Here is a 22,572-nt window from a genome sequence, read left to right as displayed (position 1 = left end):
GTGGGATAGTATTTATGCTCCAACTGTGGTATTATTCACTGAATATCGGAAGCAAAGTGCTTTTTAACACAATAGACATATTTTAGAAGTAAAATCAAATTTTCATGCAGCTTGGCCATCGTTTGGCTGTCTGCATAAATTCACACATCTAAATATTAATGCCCTCATTTATATTTCTGACAGACCAGCTTATGTATTCTGTTTAAACACATCCTGCCCTTACACATCCCATTTTGAAAATAGAATTGAAGGGAAATGCTTCTGAAAATAATGTTATAAAAATGTGCTAAAAAAAATTATATTATGCATCCAGCTAATGGTTGCAATAGCAGCCATTTGGTGAGCTGAACTGATACATGTTGTGATGTCAAAAATCACAAAATGGCCGCCAGATTGGGAAAGGAGAAATTTAATGGCCCATTTATTGTATGCAATGCCTGGTAATCAGTATATAAAGGGAGAAGTCAATAGAACAGCCTTTCTGTGAAATTTGGAATAATGTGAAAATATGACTCATGACTCATATATGAAAATATGACTTATCCTTTGCCATCATTCAAAATGTGCAGACATTGATATTGAACTGAAAGAAAGTACACTAGTTGGGAACTGAGAGACACATAATTATTGTTCCTTCTCTCATATAGCTTCAGGTGTCAAAATTAGTGGAAATGGTCAATACCATGCCTGTTTAACATGATTTAATCCTCAGCAGGGCCAGCACTAGTACACTTAACTGTTATAAAAATGAGTATTCACCTGAAAGACTATGGTTTCTTCTTAGAAACCCTAATTGACACAAAACCTAATGAGTGTTACACCATGTAAAACAGGCCCATTGTGAGCCTCATTACTTCCTTGATATGCTGTTGGACATTTTCCGTAGGCACCGCTTACTTAGGTAATCCCAGGTGGGCACAATAATTCTCCATGGCATTGTAGTCATGCAAATATGAGGTCCAATTCGACCTCAACCTTCTGTCATATTTCCAACACTGTGACAAGTGGGACAACCCTGTTCTATGCATTTTTTTACACTCGTGTTGAGGAATGCTTGTAGCATTCAGGCTAAGAGGCATCGCATTATACTGCTGCTGCAGCTTTGTAGGTGGTACGAAAAGCTTTTTCTGAAAAGAAAATCTGAATGCTGAATGCTGAATCTGTCAAATGAATAAATAATACTAGCAGCAGGGCACTGGATATTATGGTTATTGGCATGATTAGCGTAATCATTAGCACTGACGGATACAGTATTCCCACTTTAACCAGCTGTGAACTTTGATCTTTCCATGATCGTTCCTAATAGCCACATTGATTGCAGTGTAATAGCCCTGTAAATGCTCTCTGGCTGGTGCGTTACACACTGTGATATGTGTGCTACGGTCTCAGAGAGACATGCCTCAGCTGACATGGATAAACTGTTTGCCCCAAGGCTGCCGGTCAGGCCTGTGTGTTTGTCTCTGCCCACAGTGCGAACAAGTGCATCGATTACTGTCTCAGCAAACAAGGTCACTGAGAGACAGGACGTGGGTCCGAAGGCTGGGGAAGTTTTATTGGGCTTTGCCGCCATATTTTAAAACTGAATTAGCCAGAAAGAGGGATGGACCATCAATAAAAATTTAAAGCAATTTTAAGATGTGACCAATTTTCTATTGTTAAATTGATTTAAATGACTGGAATGTTTGATAAGCTTCTGCTTTTCCTTATCTCTGTGTATTGATTAAGGTTCATCCATGTTTCCTCCTTTTGTACCTCTGCAAGACAAGCAGGCAGCCTGTGGCTAAGTGCTATTTGTCCCTCCGTTCTTTCCGTAGGTTGACGGGGTTCCAGCTCCCGGCCCCCATCATCAGCTCAGGCCCCATGCTCACGCTGTGGCTCCTGTCTGATTACGCTGTCAGCGGGCAGGGCTTCAGAGCCGCATTCGAAGGTAAGGCTGGTACACCAACTCTACACCTGCCCATGGCTCCAACTCACCTGTGTGCCCAAAAAGATGGAGTGATATCACACCGATGAATTGTTACTGCAGTGGTCAGAACAGCAGTGTGGAGCAGTGGTCAGGGCAGCTGTGTGGATCAGAGCCGCAGTGTGGATCAGTGGTCAGAACAGCTGTGTGGAGCAGTGGTCAGAACAGCAGTGTGAAGCAGTGGTCAGAGCAGCAGTGTGGAGCAGTGGTCAGAGCAGCAGTGTGGAGCAGTGGTCAGAACAGCAGTGTGGGGCAGTGGTCAGAGCAGCAGTGTGGAGCAGTGGTCAGAACAGCAGGGTGGAGCAGTGGTCAGAACAGCAGTCTGGAGCAGAGGTCAGAGCAGTAGTGTAGATGACTATCCATGAGAGACAATTTGAATAATAGAAGAGACTAATGATATGTAATTGAGAATACTGCATTTATCACCCGCATTGTCATTGCCTTAAATATTCAGTCACGTTAATGCAATCATAGAAAATCACTTTTAATCACTGCTGTATCAAGCAGTTGAATGGATGTTATAAGTGGACAGACTGAGAAAAAATGCAGTAAAGCACGGTGGTTCTGTTGTTGTGTTTTACGACACTGATTAATGTACGTGTTGCCTATAAATGAGACATTGTGTCCTGTAAGGTCTTGCCAGCAGTCCTTTCATATGTGCAATTTATGACCGGCATAAAATAGCATCAGAGGCTGACTATAATTTGCAAAAATTGCCAAATTGTTTCAATTAGGGTACTTATGGATTGGCATTGCCCTCTAATGACAGGGTATTCCGTCTCCCTGACATCGCACCTTGTGCGTCATCCGCGCGATGAGACCTGTTTAAATTCAGGAAGGGTTTCTCCCCCTCTCCCATCCTATCCCCCGCAGAACTGGCTCATTTGAATGCCAACGCTGTCCCCTCACACTGGGGAAAGCAGTGCCTGCCTCCCCAACTTTGTTAATGGCGTTGCGATGCTAATCAGACCCATTTATGAAAATGAATTGGTGTGTGGCCAGCAGTATGTGTAATGCTCTGCAGTACACTGCATGGAAGGCTTTGCGCAGCATCATTAAGGACGCTCTCCTTGCTTACGGAGGAGAGGTGAAGGCTTCGCTTCATATCTGTGCATCCGAGAGCAGACATATTTCCTTATTTTCTGGCAGATGGCGGAATCAATTCATAGTTGTCTGTCTCATTCATTTGTTTGCCGCTGAATACAAAATATCTTTTTAGCCATGAACATTATTAAAAGGCGATGACCTCCTTTTTTGTTTAAGATGATTTTTTAAGAAATTATAATGGCTGGGCAAAATAGTCCAGAGATGAAGGGGGCTTGAGGTCAGAGGGTTCCTTGATAGGAATTTAATCTCCCTTTGTTCAGGGAGAACCTTACATTAAATTACAGGCGCTTCAAGAAAGACAGAAGATCGCCAAGGAGGGTCAAGCCAGGTCCAGAGAGGAATTAGTCTGTGCCTGAACTAAGAGCTGGGTTGAGTAGGTGATGAGGTGAGAAAGGGGTGGATTCCCTGGGTGTTAAACAGGAAGAATCTGCATGCCCAATATACTCCTGTGATGTTCACTGAGACGCAGTTTGAGACTCCTAGCAGGTAAAGACAGTCTATGTGCTATAGGCTATCCAGGGTGAGTGAAAGGTAAAGTGTAGGTAGGTACAGCATCTCAGTTTTAGCTAAGCTCAGTTTCAGGTAATGGTTTGCCCTCCAGCTCTAAATGTCTTGTAGGCCATCTGAGATGCACATTGAGGCCAGCGCATTGTCATATCTTACAGATACAGTACACCGTGTGTCATCTGCAGAGCAATGAAAAGAGCAGGGAGCAGATGATAGAACCAAGGCCTAAATCCTCAAAGGCACCTGTACAGAGGTTATCGGCACAAAACTGCACCTCCCATGCAACCTAAAAAGAGCAACTATCAACTTAGGAAGCAAACAAATTGAGCTGTGCCACAGATCCCCAAGGTAGTTAGGGAAGACTGCAAGGGGAGGTGGGCAACTGTGTCAAATGTTGTAATGTGACTAAAATGGAGAAAAGAGAAGCCATCTTTGCAGAGTGGAGCTGCTCACTGCAAGGAGGGGTGAGTGGTCAGCCCTGAAACCAGCCTGGTGAGGGTCTAGGCGGCCATTTTTAGAGAACCTGTGTGCAAATTGAAAGAGAAAAAAGTTAAATGGAGTTGTCAAGTGACCTTCAGTTCAGCTGGCCCTATTATTTGTCCACGTGCATTGAAATCCTGTGAATTGACTTGAAAGTCTGGGGAGAAGCAGTGGCAAAAAATTGGCATGGTTCCTGATGCCGGTTTGCATTATGGCATTTGGGAAGAAATTTAGCATGTTGTCAATGTGCATATCCTCTAGAAAGGATGTGGAAAGAACCACTCCCCGTGGCTGTGGATATGTGATGCCTAGCCGCAGAGACTCCCCCCAGCAGAGGTAATTGCCACCTCCAGCTCATGCGGAAGGTAAATATAATCGCTAATTGAAGCAGCAGAGCAATGAGAAGCCAATTGAGTGTCAAGCTGCCCGCTTGATTTGGGGCCGGGTGTGAATTGTTATTGATACAACGTAATTGGGAAAGGTGAGATATTGAGCGCTCCTTTGTTCCACCAGCTAAGTGAAAATTGGAAACCTTAATCATGTCGGGAAAGTGGTGTTGGGATCCAGTATGTGTGTGTGTGTTTCCGTGTGGGTGTGTGTGTGTGTGTGTGAGTGTATGTGTGTGCATGTGTGTATGCAAATGAATGTGTGTGTGTGTGTGTGTGGGGGGAGGTTTTAAGAGTAGAGAAATGTATGCAAAGGGCTCACGGTTGGACCTTATGTGACCTTTCCAAACTGTGTAGATCAGGATGAATGCTGCAATTACGTGCTAGTCCTGTAGCACACAGTTGAATGGGCTTCCTCACCCCAGCCCACAGAGCAGCGCATTAATTTCCTGAAAGTGGTGAGGTGTACTGTACGCTCGATCAATCTGTCTACGCTCATATTTTTCAGCATGTTGTCTCCCCTGTGCAGTCATGTCATTAATGCATGCACAGCGCATCATGGTCATATCATGAGCCCTTATCAGTATTCACAGAAGAACGACGCGAGGAATGCCTGGATGCAATGACCTTCATTGACTGTGTAAGGTTCAAAAGTTCACAAGGTTATTGGGCAAAAAGCTTTTTTGGGCATGCTCAATATGGTCTTATAACCTGAATTTATTATCAAATGTTCCCATGGAGTGAATTCAATATCATAATCAGCTATTTTGTGTTGGTGCAAATTTTACATGTTCAGAATAATGCTGTAAAATGTGCTGTAAAAGGTGCCTTTAAAATGTCTCCGTAGTGCCATGTAGAACCCAATGACCTTCCCATTTTTATCAACCCGTCACCGTCACCAAAGGAATACCATCATGACTGCTAATTCTCAGTCATATAACAGCAGTCACGGTATCTAAGAAAGAAGCCCCTGTCCCATCTAATCCACTTAGTCATTAGTCATTAACTTTATTCATACATTTTTGATTGTGCCTTTGTGTCCACTTACGTAATCAGCTTAGTAATCGAGATCACAACAGATGTGTGATCGGGAAAGTGTGTAGAAGTGAGAGAGACAGAAAGGGAGGGAGCGTGCACGTACTCGATAACTCTTTTCAAAGGGACCCCTCCGACATTCTGCACCGCTGCCTTCAATAAACCCGCTGAAAATGAGGATAATGGATATAAATGATGGCTCACGCTGCCGCTCTACATCTGGAGTTTTCCTTTAATTCCAAACAGAAAAGAAACGTAATCGTGAAAAATTACCCGAATTACCAGCAGCGGTACCAATTAAGCCACCCAATCAGCTTTAATAGGGACCCCGGTGCTTGTCAGCCATTGACAAGAGGAGACGGGAGGGCAAACAGAGTGACGGCAGTCTCGCGTGTTTACGTTCTGGGGTTATTGCGACGACAGCCTTTATTCGTCAGCCCGTCGAACGCACCGCAGCGACTCACTAGAGCGCAGTGTTAGACGACTGAGGCTCTGTCAGAGCCAGTATCTTCTCAAGCTCTCCCCTCATGTCTGGAGGCTTACTTTAGGCACCACCACCGATGTCTCCCCCACCGCCCACCCCCGGTCTGTCACTGCCTGCCACCCCCGCCCCCGTGCCGTCGCTGCCTGGCCTCGCCAGTCGTGCCAGCTGCCACCTCAGGACTGCCATCTAGCTGACATGAACATCAACTGACTGAGTGTGGTCATTCAAACCCACACCTTTAGTCATCCACTGGAGGATTGTGGGCTTCTGCTCTCGAGACTGGTTCCCCTCAAGGTTTCTTCCTATCTGTCCCACCCACAGAGTTTCTTCTTGGCATGATCGCCCTAGGCTTGCTCGTATGGGGGGTATAGACCAGGGTCAACTGGAATATTGTGACAAATGTGCCACATAAATTAATTTGATTTGTGTCAGTCCAATCCAGCTTAGTAGTGAGAGTTACTCTCAGGTGTTTATGTTTTGGAGGGCAGAGGCCTGTGGGCAGAGGGCTTGTTTATATGATAATGAACTTCTTCTTGGACCTCTGTCTATTTTTCCACAGGGGTCCATTTGAAAAGACTGACTTACATTTTTTCTTGAAATGTCAACATGGATTTGAAGCTCCACATTAAAGAGTAATTGTAAGTAAAATGCTGACAGCTATTCATGGATAATAGGTGGGCTTTAATGACTTTGTTCCATTATGCCTATTTATAGATGCTCTGCTTAAACTGTGATTAATCTTACCAGGGTACAGTCACCTTCACAGTTTGTAAATGAAGCACATAACTCCTTTTGGCAGGTGAGAGTGTTGCTGTCAGGGCAACGGAATGGTGGAAAAGGGTCAGGGTTGCAGTGTAGGATGCGACCCCTGCTGTTTTTGTAGACCAGGACACAGCACTGAGACACAGTTGGGTGATGTGTAAATTTCAAGTGGTCCAGTTCAAGGGAGCGAGATTCAAGTGCATAGTGGAACAGATTACAATTCAGCCGGCAGCTAGCACTGCGCTGTCACGTTAGCGCTGTTAAACGTTGCTACTCTTTGTAACAGGATACAGTCCTGTGGCGATGGAGGATAAAGTATATAACCGGAGGTCCCCATTGGTTCACTCAACGACATTATGATGTCTTCCTGTTGCAGTCTCTTCATTTTCCCCATTAGTCCGTCCGTCTGATGGGCACTTTGATTAGATTTTTTTGATTGCTGTACTTCCTGCCCTTGGGCCGTTAATGTGGCTGTGGACGCACGCGGAACGATGTTCAGAGCCGTCCCATCGCTGGGCGCCTGGGCCCCGGCCAAATGGCTTGCTGGAATTTAATGTTAGCAAGACGGACGGCTAATAAATTGCATTTTTTTTTAAGTCGCTCTGAATGGACCACTTAACTAAAACACTCCTTCATGATGGATCATGCCGCTTGTGTACTAATAGCGGTGCGAGTAAGGGAGTCATATTCATTCACCCCTCTTCCTCCTACCCTTACTACCCCACACAAACGCCCAGCCCCGCACAGCCCACTCCCCACCCCTGCTGCTTACTTTCACCTCATTTTAACAGGAGGCTACATACAGTAAGCGCCACACTGCTTGAAAACCTGTGCCTGCAGAAAGGGGATACGCATATCCTTGCTCCCTCGGCATCAGCATGCTCCCTTTGCTAGCATATAACCTCCACATACTCTTTAATGTTTCGGCTTCCATATACTCCGTTGGGTTTTTATACATAACACATGTCCACTAGGGATATTATAGCTTCTTAATTGGAGGTCATAACTTCCACATGTCCACCAGGCAGGTTATTAATTATAATATATAGAGAATAGATAATACAGTCCCTGGAGAAGTTTTGCGCCTTCTTTACCCGTCAGCTGTACCCTTCCTTTACACCTCCTTTACCCCCTTCTTTACCCCCTTCTTTACTTCTCTTCTTTACCCCTTTTATTCCCCCCTCTGCTTTACCTTTTATTTACCCCTCTGCTGTATCCCTTCTTTACCCCCCTTTACCCCTCTGCTTTACCCCTCCCAGCAAAAAGCTGTTGCGGCAGAATTTGTGTAGTAACTGGATTAGCAATGTCACAGTGAATGGAAGGAGGTTCTTCACAGAGGGAGCCTTTTGCAATTTTTCACACTGCTGACTTCGTCGGCGCTAATAAAACGTCACGCAGAACCTTTCTGTGTTATTGGCCATGAAAAGATGCAGCCAGCTCCAGCATACTTTACACTGCTGCCGACAGATACATTTCAGCAGAAATGCTGCATTTGACTCGAATGCTGCACGGCTGGCAGTTTCTGATGTCAGTAGCACTGTGTCTAACTGCAGGAAGGCATCGCATTAGCAATCAGCAGTAAAGCGGCAAACTCAACAGAAAGCTTGGCTTATTCTATTGGCCACACTTCCCAGGAATCAATACGACCCTACATATCATAGTAATCAGTAAATAACGTGTCACTAACTAATTAGAGAGCAGATTTGTTTTGTACTGAATACATTATACTGTTTTAACAACTAATAGCAAAGGCCTGTTCCTCCGTGTCATTTGCTGCTGGACTGAGTGAGTCTTCTGTGAGCCTTTACGCCTCCACCCTTAGACAGCAGGCAACTTGGGCAGCCCATCAAAGGGGGCTCAGTGCAGGCATGGAGAGAGATAATGAGACTCTAGTCCCAGGCTTGGGTTGCAGTCGAAGGCCCAGATCAAACTGGACTGCCATTCCGAGCACAACGCCCACCCTATCTGTGGGGAGGAAGAGCCTGATACTGTATTCTGCTAAGGACAAGAAAGCTCTCTCTTTCTCTGTCTCTGTCTCTCTCTCTCTCTTAGTTGATTAATTCATGTCAGTGCTATCCATTTTGTATTATTTTTATTCATTATTTATTTTTTTGGCATTATTATTTTAATGGCTTGTTCTGCATGACTTAAGCCAGAGATAACCTCAAACAAATGCATCCATGCCTCGCTAGTCGTGCTCTAAAGGTTAAAATATAAATCTTCGCAGAATAAGGTAAAGCAGATGGTGCCACCTTTTCTGCGCCTTGAATTGGCAGTGATAGGGCTCACCTTGTGATGAACTGACAGATGTTCATTCAGAACCGTTTTGTTAAACCTCCCAGTGGAACAGAAGAGAATAAGTCATACTAACACTCGGCACACTACCACTGCCATTCTGTAGTGAGTTATTGTGTGCTTAAATTAGAAGCCAGTACAGTGTGTGCAAAACAGAATAAATATTTAATAGAAAATGAGTATAGTAATAATAATAAATGCCAGTTGAATTCTTCTGGAATATAGAGAGCAAATATTTTGTTCAACAAATTTGGATATCAAAGTACTTTTGTAGATTTTCACATAGTTGTTTTCACAGTGATCAGTGCAGGTATAGCTGAAGGTTATGATAATCTTTTGATTAGCTCAAATGCTTTTTTTGCATGGTTTTGATTGGGTAGATGTTTTAACATGGACGGGAATAGTTAAAGGCATTAGATTAGGGAACCATCCCATGGTAACAGAACTGATAAGGTTATTAAAGCAGTCGAACTGTAGGGCCGTCCTTATTCCCACAGTTTTCTAAAATTAAGTATTCATAACAGTTTTATCTTTTGTAATGCATTGTGTGAGAATCCCCAAACCTCAAAGGCTTTTTAGTATTGCGTGTCATTCTTGCCTAGCATTGTACAGCATGCTTTCTTACGTTGACAGTAAAATGCAGGCAGGATTGTTGGCCTTGTTGTGGCCCTGTGTTTACAATCAAAGAAGTCTGCTCCTCCCATCTAGAACCTTACTCACTTCTCAGTTGAGGACAAGAAACACAAAAAAATTGAGCACTGCTAGCAAAATGTCAAGAGAATGGGTGAGGTGGTCAGAGATATATTGAATAGACATTTGTAGCAATAGGGCAGTGGTATAATAATCTTAAAACAAAAAGTGCACTTGTGGGGAAATTATTATTGTAATGATAGCTACTCCCTAGTGCAGTTGCAGCTGTTGTTTTTAAACATTTGGTATTTAGCTATTCTGAACTTTTATTTCTATTGTACAGAGCGTATCATGTTAGCAACTTTGTTAGCCAAGTTGGTAACATTTTTTTTTTGTACTAGTGCACATTAATCAACATTTTCAGTGTCCACATCAATGTGAAAGAGTTAGCTATTTTAGTTAGCTCATTTTCATCTGCATGTCTTTGTGTCTTTGGGCTATGGGAGGAACCCATGCAGACACGGGGAGAACATTGAAACTCCACACAGAAAGGCCCGGGTGGGGCTCAAACCCAGGACCTTCTTGTTGTGAGGCAACAGTGCTACCCACTGCGCCACCGTGCCATGACATGTGCATGTAGCCAGCATGCATGCTGTATCGAATTCAGTTCCCCTGTGGAAATGTGTTCCTCTGACTGAGACAGATGCAGGGCTAAGAATTACAGAGCAACAACTATAAACAGTAACAGTCCTCCCCATATTGTAGAAACACTCTCATATGGAGAGAGCAACATTGCAAGCTGGATAGCTAGAAGTAACATCCCTGCTGAAAAAAACTGCTCAACCTATGTTTTGAAACAGATGCTAGCTAGACATTTCAACGCTTCAACATTTCAGTTGATCACCTCGTGGAACTTCAGTTGTCTCCACTGAGGAGATTCCATGGTTGACTCTACTGCTTGAACGGGCCTGTGCGGCTTGTCTATTTGCTGCGCTGTATCTGGGCGTCTCCTTTGCCGTTGCAGCAAATCTGATTCCGAATCGCGGACTCTGTAGCCATACCCACCCCTCCCCACACAGAAAGGTCCCAAACATATTTTAGAATAACAAATACAGGTAAAGGGGCACACATTTGGCAAATGTGCTGAGACTGAGATTGTCATGTTATTTTATAGTATTTTCAAGGGAGAAATCCTGTATAGTAAGTATGCCTATCTCTTGGTAGTGTGGAGATGTGGTAAAAAAGGGAAGCCAGATAGTCACTGGAGTCAAAATCCCAAAAAAGCTTTTGTCAATCAAACAACAAAACGAATGAAAAACAAATACAGTTGAAAAAAAGTCCCCTGTGAAAAAGGAGAAAATAATAAAACAGTCAATAATAATAAAGTGAAGCCCCCCTGCCCCTCGCTCGTTATTCCCAACTGAAATACTGCTATCCCCCAGATGGACTAAACCGCCCCTCCTAAACGAGGAATCACCAAACAAACACATACAAAATTTGTTTCAGCATATTCATTCCACTTGTTTCCTCTATTTTACCATTTGCATTGTTTCAGGAATAAACTACCCTACGCAGTTAACTGATTAAAACAAGAGCAAAATGGCTCTACCGTAGTTTCAATGCGTGCGCTTTCTTGGAATAAACATGCACACGCATGCCGGCCGCGCTTCCTACACTGTACCAAACACTCCCTCTTCTCTCTGTATCTCCATTTTCCCACCACAATTTAAGAACTTCTGTCGATGAATGGTTTGTCCCAGTCCATATTACACGATGGCTTACCTACAAAACAATGGATTTACTGGCTAAACTCCACACTTCTTTTCCAAGTAATGCCTTTGCTGCACTAAAACTAGCCTGGCAGAGAGTTAGATACAGCCATACAAACCTACCCATAAATCCGCATGTTTCCCCTTGGCAATTACCGTGTATCCCATACACATAAACACAATGAAATACCCCTGCTAAATGGACAAAAAAAACCCAGTAAAACCTGTGAGGAAGGAGGAGTTCACTCAACTTCCTTACAATGCTCTTAAAGATGAAGTTTTACTTAATCGTTCTCAAAAATGTTTTCCTCAATTACATTTTCCTCTTATCTGCATTTGGTACCATCTGAGAATCTTGCAGGATCTGTTTTATTTATTTACTTTTATTAGACATCCCCATATTGGGACATTCATAGTGTCATGAGACACCTGCCAACGCCCAGGCCTACTGACCTCCTTAGCAGTCAGGTGGACCACGAGAGTCTCGCTGCAGGAGCTGTACCGCTGATGTCACCTTCAGCTTCAGAAGCCTTCGCACAGTCCACGGGGCTCCTGCCATACGTCTGTGCCTGGCGTCTGGCCTAAAGGTGTCGGGCACCTGGCCTAGTTCTCATTGCACAGGCCTCCATCGTTCAGGACTCGCTTGAGCACGCGTGAAGAGAGACGTGGGGAACGTTGCCCTGCCGTTAATTTAACGTTTGGCTGGCACTGACGTCTCATTGTGCTTCGCTCTGATGTTAATGTAATGCCTGCAGGGGCCAGCAGGCTATTCAGCCACTGGCTGTAGCAGTGTATCCGCCCGGTAATGTTGAGAGACACCCTGCTTTTAAATTGGGGAGGCGACGATGTGACACCTTTGGCCTTTGTCTGAGGTGACTGTATTAATTTTGACATCAGTGTGCCCTTTAGAATTACTTCACAGCTTCTGTTGAGGTCATTTCACTGGACTGCCTTCGGATTCCTCATCACAGGACTGCAGTACGGAGATACACCTGTACCCAAGCAGTTAGGTAAGAGAGAGAGGAATAAATGTATAATCAGTGCCTGGACCTCCATTAAACCAAGCCTCTTTGTTGCTGTTGTTAGGGCACGCTTCATTTTAGCCACGGTATAGCCATGTGCGTTGAGCCTGTTTAAAATTCATTAAAATTCATTAAAATTCATTAAAATTCATTAAAATTCATCTTTCTGTTTACTACCTCTGATACACATACGTCTTCTGCTGTAGTGGAAGGAGAGCCAGTATGTCTTGATCAGTCTAGAAGGATCAGCGTCGACAGAACTCATGGGCCATTGTGCTTGAGCATTGGAGTAAGTAGGGACAGACGAAGATCGCTCACTGTGCCTCAGGCCATTCTCCGCCTCAGTCACTGAGCTGCTGAACATGCGATGAGCCTGTTTCCCTCTTACATTACTGCATTATTTATTTACTTAGCGAGGATGATTTACATAGCTTATACCTTATCCATGTATACCAGCTGCTTAATATGTTGAAGCAGTTCAGCTTAAGTGCCTTGCTCAAGGGTACAGGCCGCTAACCCTCCTTATAATGCTGCCTGGCTAGTCCAATATGTCACATGCTAGATGTGAATTGGCTAATAGGAAATGGGATGGTGGGGTGGGAGGCTCTGGGGGCCAGATAAAAAAACAGTGATTTAATACTATATTCCACATTGAGACTGAACACTCTGTCTACAGCAATGGTCAGATCAACAGTCTTGCAGCACATTGGCAGGGGTAAATACAGTATATGAGGAAATGGCTATTTGGCAAGACAGTCTGGTACTGGTGCTATTGCTCGTCAATATTATTCGTAGTGTGTGTGAGTGTGCATGTGCATACGTGTGCACGTGTGTAAAAACATTTGTAAAACGAAGTCAGAAAAAATGGCAAAGGCCCTGCAGTGGATAGTAGATAAGCAAAATTGGCCCTCTCATACTTGTTTTTGAATTCAAATGCAAGAAATGTTGGCTACAAACATCAAATAAACTGCAACAAATTCATTGCTTATGGCTACAAACAGACAAAATCCTGCCAGCATTCGAACTGAACAATATTCTGTCACAATAATGTGACTCAGATACTCAACATTCTGGCATGCTTGATATAATTCTGCCTTCGATTATGGGTCGATTAGCAGAACTTACACTTTGAACTGTCAACCACATGTCTGAAGTAACTGCAAGAGGAGAATTGTACTTAACAGAGTCCCCGACCAAAAGAGCAAATCCTGATCTGTCAGTATTCTCCACACTTCCACGCCTGTAATTACATCGGCTGTGATCACTGCTGCTGGGAAAATCAATGGTGGCACTAGCTGCTTCAACAAAGGGAGGGAGATGGGACTTGGACCGCCTGCACCACTTCAATAAGCCTGGAATATACGAGTTGGAGGACAGGGGAAGCTCTGCCAGAAAAAGGTGTGAGAATACACCCACGGGCAGAACAGGATTTGGCTGTCCTCGCCTTGGAGCCTGTTTGCCCGGTGACAGGTCTGAAGCCTGTCGATCTGCACGGCGACAAGACAAGCTACCAATCATGTGCACTCTCGTCCCCACACCCCCTACCCAAACTCATGCACACACATACCCGCACACACACACACACACACACACGCACACACACAACCCCTGTAGACCCAATAGCATGGTGCAGCCTGACTTGTTGAGTGTCTTAGTGGTGGGTAACAGGGCCTGTGGGAAGGCCTTGTTTGAATGCACGCGGGGGGGAGCATTGTGAGGCAAATGACAGGGGAGTCAGCTGACACCCATCTAGCTGCTCTACCTCTGTGAACATTGCGTACTTCATTGTTTGCTGAAAAAAAGCGTACTCATTTGATGAAATGAGACTAGTTGCCTGGGGGCCATAAATTAAAGCCTCAGAAGTAACTGAATCAAGTTGTAAAGCACAGAAAAATTAAGGCAGCCTCCATGACAAAACCGGCTTGTGAGGGGTGTAGCTACCCTGCTGTTGTCCTGCTGGTTTAAACCAAACCATGGTTTAAATCAGAGAGAGATGGAGAAAGGGTTTAACATTCCCATCTGTGTCTTAGCACTCCCCTATCATTCGTTTTCTTTTTTCTTTAATCTAATTCCCACTCAAGTTCCTCTGAAGTGCTTACTCAACCCCTGGGTCACAGTGGCCCCATCTGAGGAAACAATGGCTAAAGAAAGCGTTTGGATATGAGAGCACTGCTGGTCCAGCGTTGGAACTGATGACTGTCAACATAACCTTCACAAGGCACGGTGAATTCCCTCTTAGCCATGCAGAGGGAACGTGACGGCTACCCACCACGTCCTCCTGGTTCTGGAACATTGAAGTTAGCAGGCAGAAAATCCATCCTTGGTGACCAAACATGTTGTGTTCTGTGACCATCTCTCGAAATATATAATACATTTTTTTTTTGCGTATGCAATCTCCTACTACTGTACGCTGCTGGCATAACAGTACAGAAGCCCATGGCATCTACGGGTCATTGTCCTCCTTACCACTCTTAGCACCTTGGCCTCAGCCTCGCTCTCATATATAAAAGATAAAGGTCAATGGAGAAGGTCAATGGCTTTTATAAGTCACTAGCCACTGAGCATATTGTGAATATAATCGTACATTAATTCAGCGCTGCCAGCTTTGAAGCTCTGCATTTCAGATGCATCTTTTTTTTCTTTTTTTCTTTGGCTGACACTTTTATCCAAAGCAACTTGCAATTGATTAGACTAAGCAGGAGACAAACCCCCCTAGAGGTTAAGGGCCTGGCTCAAGGGCTCAACCGCTGTGGCTACACCAGGGATTGAACCACCATCCTAGTCATGCACCTTAACCACTACGCTACAGGCTGCTATTTGAATGCCAAATGTTTTGGCACTATGGAAGCAACTACACCTGTAGTGAGCTCACACATCGTTTGCCACCGGTTAAACTGAACACTGTGCCAAGCCATCTTATTATTTTTTTTAATAATCTAAACCAACTTTTAAATCCCAGATGTCCATCCGTTAATGCTCCTTTACTGAGCCATTGTTGTTTTATGTGTTTGGTGTGACAATCGTTGTCACTTTTGTGTTTTGGCAGAGTTTGCCTTCTCCTCAGATCTACTCCAAGTTGCCAAAAAACTGGCTTCCTTTTGGAAGTTCACTTCCTGGTCTGGTTGAGAAATCTTGCTCACTAGCACCAGGGCAGTTGACTCCAGGTCTGTAAGCCACCCCTTCCAATGTAACGTAAGACTCTCTTCCAAACAGAACTCAGGGAGTTCCACTTCCACCAGAAGTTCAATATTACTTTTTCTCCTGAGGACTGTGGTTTATGATTATGGTTGCTTATTAGCTATCCCAGACATCGGTTGATGTGAATTGGACCAATAATTATGGAGAAAACGACAAATAACTGCACAAAATGCCTGTGTTTGGAAGACCGTGTTGGTCCAAACACCTATTCACAATGTCACAACTACTACAGCACAACTACTACAGCTTTGCACTCTGTTATGCAGGCAGAGTGCAGAAATCTCAAAAATCTTTATCTGGTTAAAAACTGACACTGTCCTTCACTGAACCTCTGCTCCTGCTTGGAGTTGTGGGTTACCAGCATGCAGGTAACAGCTGGTTTGCTAATACCTCTTTTTTCTCCTCACGTCTCTGAACAGTTTTGCATGCAGTGCTGATTGTTGGGGTAAGTCTATGAGGGAACGGACCGTGCAGACTCGACTGGCTGTGGAAATTGGATTTCATTGCACAATAATGTCCATTTTCCACTGTGAGGCATGAACCACTTTGGCCTGCTTAGATCAAGCTGTGAGTGGAGCTGACTGATCTTTTTCTGTCATTCTGACCAGCGCCAGCTCAGCCCATTGACAGTAATTGTCCTGGCCTACCTACAAGCTGGCTGTGGGTGGGTTCAACAAGCATTGTTAGCACATTTCCTTTCATTGGCATCTTCACTAATAACAGAGTAAATTAACACGGAAGCAGAAAGGAGCTTGCACAGCAAACCACCCGATAAAGACTAAAGGAACTTGGAGTTCAGCTTTTTAATTGTAAATCATCTTTAGACTGCCGGCATGTGCAGGCAGGTATGACCATTTGTTAATATATCTATATTCAGCTAGATATTTTGACATAGCATAGCTAGCTTTGTTTGCAATATTAGCTCTGGCTGCAGCTGAAGCAGTGGAAGAGGAGGCATGTCATGTCGTGTCTCAGCCAGCCTTGGCTAGTTTGTGCTCGTCTGGGTCGAGCTTTTTCGCTGGGAAGGTCCATTAGTCACATCTGAGTTGGAAAGGACGTTTTTCAGGTTTTTATTTTTTAATGTGATGCCCCAGATTTGAAATCTGGACCTGGGGAAAAATAATAATAATAAAGATGAAAAATGGTTGGTTTTACAGCCAAGGCAAAGTGTCTCAGCGGGAAACCCAGTTTAGAGCTTGTTGGAAGCACCCAGGGAGTTTTCGGATCTTTCAGAAGATCGAATTGGGCTAATCGACTGTGACAGGAGTGGGGCCTAGCGTGGGGCAGGACAGAAACTGCGGCAAAAATACAGCCACGGAGGTGTAACCTGATTGGCTACATTTCCTGCTGGGTCTTGAGTATCATATTTGCGAGAGGCGACAACAAGGGTTTGTCACCCTCATAAAAATCGTCAATGTTTCATTCAGGTATAAATATTATTGTTATTTTTTATTTTTACATGTATTTATTTTAAGTGGCTGTGTGTTAGCTGCTCCGATGGTCTGTGTACTTTACAACAGTTTAAAAGCACAATCATATCAGAACCATATTATTGTTTTTTTGTTTTTTTTGCCCTTTTATTGCTTTGCAGTACTTAATTTCCCTGCAATGCTGTCGCTCACTCTCTCTGTGAGAGAACAGAACGGGCCTTTCTGGCTGTGCATACTAAACAGACGCTCATTGTTTTTTTCCCCTCGCTCCCCTTGGAAACAAACCGTAAGACGTGCTCTGAAATGTCTGTGCATTTAAAAAGTCAACACAATCTCTGCCGTTCCGGACGTGATGCCGTATGCGTGGGTCGGGGAAATCATTGTTTAACATTAATTCAGGAAGGATTAGTGCCGAGGCATGTTTCCGCTGACTAATCTGTAGTGTTTTTAGGCCTCTGACCCATTTAAATACGTTGTGGTGTCTACGCTTGCCACCTCTGTGCTTAAACCGTGACAGGCTCGATTATGTATAGCTCACCCGTATGTAAAATATCCAATCGTGAATTAGACCTCTTTCGATTGCGTACCTGTGGATAGGTCCTTGATTCAGACGAAAAAGAACTCCAACCTTTCCTCTGGATCGCGGTTGGGTTCATGACAATAAATGAGGCTGCTTGTTTTGAGCTAATGAGGCCAATTAGAAATGTGGAGTGTCTGTTGATTTGTGCTCTGGGTGATCATCGTGTGATTGCACAACTTTAACAGTGTGATCCTGAGCATAAAAGCAGGCACTCCTCTTCTATGTTCAGCGCAGTTATTCCCACACATTTTGACATGTTCTGAAGAAGAAATCCATAATATGCACGTAGCCTTTCGTTTTGCATTTAGAGAGGTTATAATGATAGCTCCTCCCAATATCTTTGTTTGTACATCAGTTATGAGGGTATAATTGCGTGCTAATTATAATGTCAGTCAACCAGTCAGAAGTCATTCAAACAGCGCAGGATTTGCAAACAAATCAATCCGCTATCAATCATTTTTTGATATGCCAACCTTTTTGCCAACCTGCCGACATTTTTACTTATTTATTTTTCTTTAGTTTCAAATTTAAATTGACTGAACTACAAAAATTATCTAAATTTGTACTTTTGTCCAAATTTAGGTGCATGTTTTAATATCTTGAAAGGGCTCAGAGGTGTAGTTTTGCGATTCTCTAATTTCTTAACTTAGCTAACGTCTATCTAAAGCCGGGAATACACCAGGCTGACCACTGGCCATCGATGTCATCAGCCAAGTGTCGGGGTGCAGTCTGTCTGGTGTATGGGTGTCCTCGGCTGTAATTGGCCCTTGCAGAATGCGGCGGGACCCATTTGGGACCCAATTCATAATTTAAAAAAAGAATTTGGAGCTTGTTGTTTGGCCCTTCAAACCAATCAGCGTGCAGCGATGTGGATGAGGAATGCGTAAGTGAGATCAAACCTGCTGTTTGATGTCTTACATGCATGCATGATACTACAACTCCCATGAACCCTGGGTGCATACTGTGTCCTCATCCCATTGGCCCGTCCACCCTCTTGTATACCACAGACTCACGTGTGGCCATAAAAATTACTCAGCTTGAATTTGTTTGTTTGTAGTTTGCCCATATGCGTACCTTTGCTTATGAAAGTTTTGATATTGCATATCAAAACTTAATAGTGGATCTACGCTCACATGCTATGGTTGTTTATCACAATGGCTAGCCGAATAGTCAGCCTGCTGGTTTGTTTTTGCAAACTTTATAGACCTACCAAAAATAAATGTCAATTCTGACAACAGCTGATGCCTCCTGGGACCTCTATGGAATTTAGAATTCTGAGTGTATCCACTTGATATGATTTAAAAACAGCTTGTGAAACTGTATAGCCTCTTATCTCTTGTTAAAGAACTTCTTGACCCAACAATATATTGAAAGTACTGGGACTTCTAGTTTTCCCTCAAATGAGTGCAGGCACTTCAGCTTCAAGCACTGCTGGTAGGCTACGATTTTCATAACCAAAATTGATTGCTAGTACGCTATTAGAACGCTGTGTGTATGTGTACAGGTGGATAAAGGTCAACAGGAGAAGAAGCAGATATAAAGTCAATATACTGTGCATCACATGTTATTTTCTGTTGATATGATGGAGAATTAAATCGGAGTTGTCACATCTTTTTTCCATGCAAATCTTGTTTTTTTTTCAATATATTACCTTTTTTCAATTGCCCTCTCCATGTTTTGAAAATATGACTGTATTGAATCATTTTTTTATTCTCTGGCTTCCAGTGCAATGCCTTTTACAATGGATTTTAAGGTCATATTACTGGTTCACAAAACCTATAATGGTAAAGCACCTTCTTATATATCAGTATGCCTGTCCCTTTATGGTCCACCCTGTTCCCTCCATTCCTCCCTGCAGGCCTTTTAGCAGTACCTAAAGCTGCACGTTATGAGCAGCATGACGAGTTTTTCCTTTTATGCACCTAAATGTTGCAATAATGTACCTGACCACTTTAAAGAGGCAGGATGTGTGGTAATTTTGAAAAACCTTGTTAAAACTCACCTTTTTACCTCAGATTTTACTTAAATTACCTACAGTAGTGCTTTTACAGTAAATGGTATTATTTTAACTCTCTGTAATTACTTATTATGCTATGTTTCTCTTGCTTTCACACTTTTTTTCCCCTGTCTCACATTAACCCTGCCTCTGTTGCCCTTTTTATTCGCTGTTTCGTCTTTTAACCTGCTCAATTATTTTAATCATTGCTCACTATTACATTTTCACTTGAACTTTTGAATACTTGCTTTATCTAAAAACACTTTGGGCTGCAATTCTTTGTATGAAAGGTGCACTACTGTATAGTTCATTCATTCATTCATTCATTCATTATCCTCACCCGCTTATCCTGAACAGGGTCACAGGGGGGCTGGAGCCTATCCCAGCATACATTGGGCGAAAGGGAGGAATACTCCCTGGACAGGTCGCCAGTCCATCGCAGGGCACACACACCATTCACTCACACATTCATACCTACGGGCAATTTAGACTCTCCAATCAGCCTAACCTGCATGTCTTTGGACTGTTGGAGGAAACCCACGCAAACACGGGGAGAACGTGCAAACTCCACACAGAGAGGCCCCAGCCGACCGGGATTCAAACCCAGGACCTCCTTGCTGTGAGGTGGCAGTGCTACCCACTGCACCATCCGTGCTGCCACACTACTGTATATATCAGTTTTATAATATAATACAATTATTTATTTATTATTTATTATGTTATTATTAATTATGTTATTGTGCAATATTATTTAATTTCTTGCATTACCTGTCTTTGCCTTTGGGCCAAGTAAAGAAAGTTAGAGCCCTTCCCACAATGTTGCTGTTTTGCAGTGTTGTTGTCCATCAAGGGCAGCGCACCAAATCTGTCTCTTCTTTTGTTCTGAAACCCAAACTCAGAGAAGCCAGCACAAGAAAAGTGTGTACAATTCCACAATAATTGAATTTAGAGGACATTCTGGTTTTGTTTGTTGCCTTCAATTAGTTTTATTCAAAAGAAACTGCCAAACTGCCTTTGACCTCTTCAGTCACATTACTTCTCTCACTCATGCATTGTTAATTTTGTTTGCATTGTCCTTATAGACATTTGACATTTGACATACAAACTTTGGCAAAGAGTTCCAGGGTAATTATCTCTCAAAGCCTGTATTCTTCATTTCCAAGGACAGGTTCAAGGCATTTGAGAATACCGTAAAACTCTACAGCACCATTTTGTCTCTCCTTTTTAAGGAATATAAAATATTTTGATCAAGCTTTCCATTTATTTAAAATGGCTCAAACTTATCTTTAGATAGGCAGAAACAGTTCACAGGTAAATAACTTACGATTGCATATAGTTCATCTTCATGAGACTGGACTGATGTCTTATCTTTCCCATGTTATCAATTGCAATTTAGGAGCTTGAATGCCACAATAAAGTATGAGAACTCAGATGCACCAAATACATTTTAAAGTCTGTAAAAGGGCTGGAAATAGTATAATAACCATAAATTATCACGGATAGATGTATCCACCACTCATCCATGATTCAAAGTAATAACACACACTTCAAGTTATTGCTATGTTGCGCCATTTTGTTAAAACAGAAAACATTAAGAGGGACTTTTTGCACAAAAATAACCTGACCCAAGACCATTCATTCTGTGGGTAATTCAGAAATATACCCGCTGTTTGTAATTTCATGACTGTACATTTTATCAAATTTGAAGTAGACCTCAAAATTTTACATTTTCAATAGAAACTTTCCATAGACTTAACATGGCAGACACAATGCTAACATGCGGCTAATCTGACCGTTATGTTCTGCAATGTTATCACGTGCAGGTAATGTTAGGAGCCAGCCAGATGACCGCACATCGACAGGCAGCAGCCAGTCCTCACTTACTGTCCAAAGTGATAAGCAGGCACTCAATTTATGAAAATGTGTCAGATACAGTAGAGCAATTGCGGCCAAATTTTCTTTTAAAAAGCAGGCCGATGTTAGCGTTAGGGTTGATAAATTTAATTTCCTGCCTTTTGAGGATTTCAGCAAATGCAAACATTTAGCTTAAAACAAAAACCATTAGGTCAGGACCCTCTTGATATCATAAATAGCTCAGAGTCTGGTAATAAATTTTTATTCCCCACAGAGGGAACCAAGAACAGACTCAGGGATGACAAACAACAGGCAGACGTATAAGCACGGGGAAGAAAACACAGAGAGTCAGAACAACAAAAACCAAGACAATCCCCAAAATCAGGGTGCAGAAAAACAGGGCAGCAAAAAGGCAAGACTCGGGGGGGGGGGGGGGGGTACAAGGGCAGACTCAGGAAACTAGAGAAGACAAACTAGCCACGAGAAGCTGAAAGGTATTCAGGTATAAATGCAAAACTGATAAACAGACAAGGAGAAACAGGTGAGAGTCATGCCAGAAAGACAGGAAGGAAATACATATTAGGAGTGGGAGGCGGAGACACTGAATGAAGAACAGGTGAGATGAATGAGAGGGAATGAATGGGAAGACAGACAGACAGACTACAGTGGTCACAGAGGGTAAAAAAGGCGAAAACTCTAGGGACTTGAGAATAAAATGGAGAATAGAGAAACACAGATGGCAAAAAGGACACGGACGTGAAAATAAGGATAGATGAATATGTACCTTGTATGAGTCGATTTAACACTGAACATTTTACAGGGTAAAATTACACTCATAATAAACAGTCTGTCAGATACTGTTTAAAATGTGAAGTATAGTAACCTGATCAAGACCATTACCCTGCTTAATGCTCATGTTCTTTATGGTTGAGTCTCCTGAGGAGAGGAAGTGAGTTCCATATGTGCTGTGACTCATTCAGCATGGGGACTGAAGCCATGAGCCTCCAGGGTCAGAACAAACACAGTGTTAGAGGCGAGAGATGGCATGGCATCACTCATCTGCGGCTTATGTTC

At 43.1% G+C, this 22,572-nt stretch overlaps 1 protein-coding gene across 1 annotated transcript in view; it reads left to right on the top strand.

The window, feature by feature from the left end:
* Window positions 1–22,572, top strand: part of csmd2 (CUB and Sushi multiple domains 2) — a 278,599-nt gene that overhangs the window by 53,563 nt on the left and 202,464 nt on the right. Inside the window, 1 exon segment of the mRNA XM_061255941.1 lies at window positions 1,815–1,927. Coding sequence (XP_061111925.1) covers window positions 1,815–1,927 — 113 coding nt within the window.

Source organism: Conger conger, chromosome 9 (genome assembly GCF_963514075.1).
Source record: "Conger conger chromosome 9, fConCon1.1, whole genome shotgun sequence".
Classification (NCBI taxonomy): Eukaryota; Metazoa; Chordata; class Actinopteri; order Anguilliformes; family Congridae; genus Conger; species Conger conger.
Note: the sequence above shows the minus strand (reverse complement) of the source record. Positions and strands in the feature narration are given on the sequence as shown.